This window comes from Galeopterus variegatus, unplaced genomic scaffold (assembly GCF_000696425.1).
Source record: "Galeopterus variegatus unplaced genomic scaffold, G_variegatus-3.0.2 Scaffold15472, whole genome shotgun sequence".
NCBI lineage: Eukaryota > Metazoa > Chordata > Mammalia > Dermoptera > Cynocephalidae > Galeopterus > Galeopterus variegatus.
The window spans coordinates 4835-8969 of NW_007741583.1; the positions used below are offsets into that span (position 1 = coordinate 4835).

Here is a 4135-nt window from a genome sequence, read left to right on the forward strand (position 1 = left end):
TCTACCGTTGCCCCCAAGACTCTGGTGAACCTAGTGGTCAAAGACAGAACCATCTCATTTTTAGGATGTGCAGTACAATTCTTTTTCATGTGTACCTTTGTGGTAACTGAATCTGTGTTATTAGCTGTGATGGTGTATGACCGCTTTGTGGCCATTTGTAACCCTCTGCTGTACACAGTTGTCATGTCCCAGAAACTCTGTACCATGTTGGTGGTGGGATCATATGCGTTGGGAGTGGCATGTTCCTTAATACTCCTGTGCTATGCCTTAAACTTATCTTTTCATGGTTCCAACATAATCAATCACTTCTTCTGTGAGTTTTCTTCACTGCTCTCCCTCTCTTGCTCTGATACTTTTATCATCCAGTTACTTCTTTTCATTTTTGCCACCTTTAATGAGATAAGCACACTGCTCATCATCCTCACGTCTTATGTGTTCATTGTTGTCACCATCCTCAAGATGCGCTCAGACAGCGGGCGCCGCAAAGCCTTCTCCACCTGTGCCTCCCACCTGACCGCCATCACCATCTTCCACGGGACCATCCTCTTCCTCTACTGTGTGCCCAACTCCAAAAACTCCAAACACACAGTCAAAGTGGCCTCTGTGTTTTACACAGTGGTGATCCCCATGTTGAATCCCCTGATCTACAGTCTGAGAAATAAGGATGTCAAGAATACAGTCAGCAAGATAATGAACACTAAGCTCTTTCCTTGTTGAACATATTTTAGTGGAGTTTCTGCTTGACATATAAATAAAGTGTGTCTATAAAGGTTCATTTAAAATATATCTTTCAAATTAATGGAGTTAATACTTTGCAATGAGACAGAAATAGACTTTGGTTTCAAGAGACTGAATTTGTGTCTTACTTGCTCGGAAAGACTAGCAATCTCTCTCATCTTTAATATTTTATCTATAAAAGTGGGATATCAAGAGGTAACTCCTAATCATATTGTAAAGGTTAAAAGTTATATATATCATGTCATACACCTCCTATGTAACTCAATAAATTACATCCCCCTTTCTTATAAGATACCTACATTAAACTAGGCTCTTAATAATCATATGTGTTATTTTTATTATGAAAGTACAAACAGAAGTTACAACAAGACATAGTCCTTGCTTTTAAGGATGCAAAACCCACTGTTGATAATGGGGCAACAAAGTAAGTGGCCACTGGGTAAGGAAGAAATTAATAAGTACCATAAAGGTTTTGAGAGAAGATAAGTTCAAATCTTTTTATGGACTTTAGAAGGATATCTTCACAAAATAGGTGTTGTTTTAAGTTAGCCTTTGTAAAGAGAATGTGTACCGTTTTAGGAGATATATTTTATTGACAACAGAGCATTATTCAAGAGAAAACAGCACAAATAAAATCAAGGAAGTAAAAATGTAATACTGAGTTAAAGATCCAATAAATGTGTTATTGAGCTACTACGATGTTGAATGTGAGTACATATGTGGATTGAATCATGTATACAATACAGACTACTTGGCATAAGTGGACATTTAAATAAAACATGGTCTATATTCTGAATGTGCTTTTAACACAGCTCCAGTGTGACAGTGAGGTAAACTATAACAGACTCCACCTCCACCAGAGACTTAGGAATGATAGATCAGATTTTACAAAATCTTAGATGCAAAACCAGGGATTAAGAGTGCCTGCCCAACCTGTATTTCATGGTGTTATTCTGCCCACAAAGACATCAGAAACATTATCAATCTCTTATGAACTTTTTTTTTGCTGAACATAGAAATTATATTTGAATCCTTCTCAACAGAATTCTCACCCATGATAGAAAAACAAAAACAAAAACAAAAAGGAAGTGTTTACAGTTGTCCTAAGTGTTTATAGCTAATTGTCTACATAAATGTATTGAAAACAAAATAAAAACCAGGTAATCACTAACATCGCAACCGACTGAACACAGCAAATTAAAAAATGCCCTTCTTCTTTTCTCTACTCAATGTGTTCAGATAAAATTCCAAAGAAATCCTCAATATGGTGGAAGAAATAAAATTTCCAGGTGTTTTGGTGAGGGAGAAAAAATAATCTCGGGAACAGTTTTATATGGCCTAATACAATTATTTGAAATGTTTATATTACATTGAACTTATGATCACTATTAAGTTCATATATATTATTCAGTTATAACATACAAGTTATATTCAGTTCATATCTGCTATTTGATATGGAATCAAATGATCATTGTATATAGAAAAGTAAGAAACAGTGTTTTAGATATTGGACTTTGATGAGGGGACACTTTTTCTAATAATTTCTATTTCTCTAGATTGTCATAAATTTACCTTTTAGGCATATCTGGTATTTACACAATTTTCTTTTATAGTAGAACATTACATTTATCTTAAATTGAATGTTAAATTTCATACTGTCATAATATTGAAAAGCTGCCATGTGAACAAGCACAAACTAGAATATTGGATAATGAGAAATACATAGTTCTCATCCCTTCACATCAGCTGCCATCTAGCAAGCTACAGACTAGAGTGTGAAGCCCTGTTAGACTCTCAGCTGTCAGCTGATATTACACACATGAGCAAGGCAAGCCAAGGTCAGCCATGCCAGGAGCAGATCAGCAGAACTACCCAGGTGACCTGTTTAATAGCGTTTCAATAGGTTAAAGTGGTTTGTTATGCAGTCACTCACTTTCTAATTTCTAGGAAGTATCCCACGAAGACATTTCCAAGTCTTGTCATGTACTAACTAAAGATATCTGTCATTCATCCCCTTAGAGTCAAATTGTTTACAACAATATAATTAAAAAGTTTAGAAAGTTAACATAGTGTTGTTTTCCTTAAACCTTGCCAATGCAACATTTTATCAAAATGGTGTTGTATAATAATTTTCAGCAAAAGATTAGAGCTTCACATGTTCATTATTCAATGTGTAGATAATGACCATGAAATTAATTCCAAGAAAATTTTAAAAATTTAAGTCAACTTTTGAAAACACCTGTCATCTGTTTAAGTCTAAGATAAATAGACAAGCAAAGAAGCTTTGCAGTGAGTCAGAGGCCCAGATGGTACAAGACATTGCCGCAGCAAATGATATTCTTCACAGATGCTATTTTATCTTTGCTATGAGACTTACTCCTTCAAGATGGATGTATTTTGTGTCAATAGTTTGGGCTGCACTAAGTAAAAGATGAATAAGTATTAAAAATTTTCAACAACTGACTATATTTGACTATGTATAGTATATCACAGATACTCATGCACATATATATACACACACATAAACACACATACAAACATATTGTCCATATGTATTCATACTATATAGCCAATGCATATTGGCTAGAATACCCCTCTAATGCAATCTTTTTCCATGAGAAGAAATTTATACACACCAGAGAGAAACAAGAGCTCATACCATGGGTTTGAAGTGCCTTGATTAAAGAACAATTCAGGCCTCATGGACAATGTTTCAATTGTCTTTATGTTTTTGGTTTTTGGATGTTTGCATTAGTTATTCTCATCAAGGCAATTTACACAGTAAGATGTGAATGGATAAGAGAAATCCTTTGTTTTTCAAGAGAGAAAGAAAAGGGATTGTGAGAATCCTAGGTGGGAAATGAGATCTAGAAAGACTCCTCACATTCAAGGAATTCTCAGATAGACCAATTTTAGGAACACAAATATAGATTGTTGAGAATTGAAAAATGATTACCTATAATTAATTACATCCATAGAATTTTTGAAATATTTGATTTACCTAAGTACACACGGGATATGGTTTGAATGCTATTATGAGCTCAGGTCAACATTACTGTGTAGAGTCGAGAATGAAAGCAGACCTGGGAGAGATCCTTGAGGCATTCCCATTTCATGGTCTCTGGCACTCAGCAGGGAGGAAGCCACCTCAGTACCTCTCTGTAGCTGTGCTCTTCCTCACAGTCATAGGCACTACAAACCACGCAACAGCATATGGTGTCCTTCTCCTTGCGATTCTGTGTATGACTTTGGGCAAGTTATACCTGTCTGTGCCTCAGTCACCTCATTTTCAAGGGGGCGTAACAGTACCACCTCACTAATTTTTATAAAGCTGAAATGTGTTAATAGTTGTATCTAGAAGAGTACCTAGAATATAGAAAATGTGAGTAATTATTAT

At 35.4% G+C, this 4135-nt stretch overlaps 1 protein-coding gene across 1 annotated transcript; it reads left to right on the top strand.

Annotated features, from left to right (window-relative positions):
* Positions 1–12: 12 nt before the first annotated feature.
* Positions 13–717, top strand: LOC103582271 (olfactory receptor 5D18-like; the record flags this gene model as incomplete). The annotated part of the gene is made up of 1 exon (XM_008563916.1): positions 13–717. A coding segment is annotated over one exon (705 nt), but the record flags the coding sequence as incomplete, so codon positions are not given.
* Between the last annotated feature and the right edge of the window lie 3418 nt (positions 718–4135).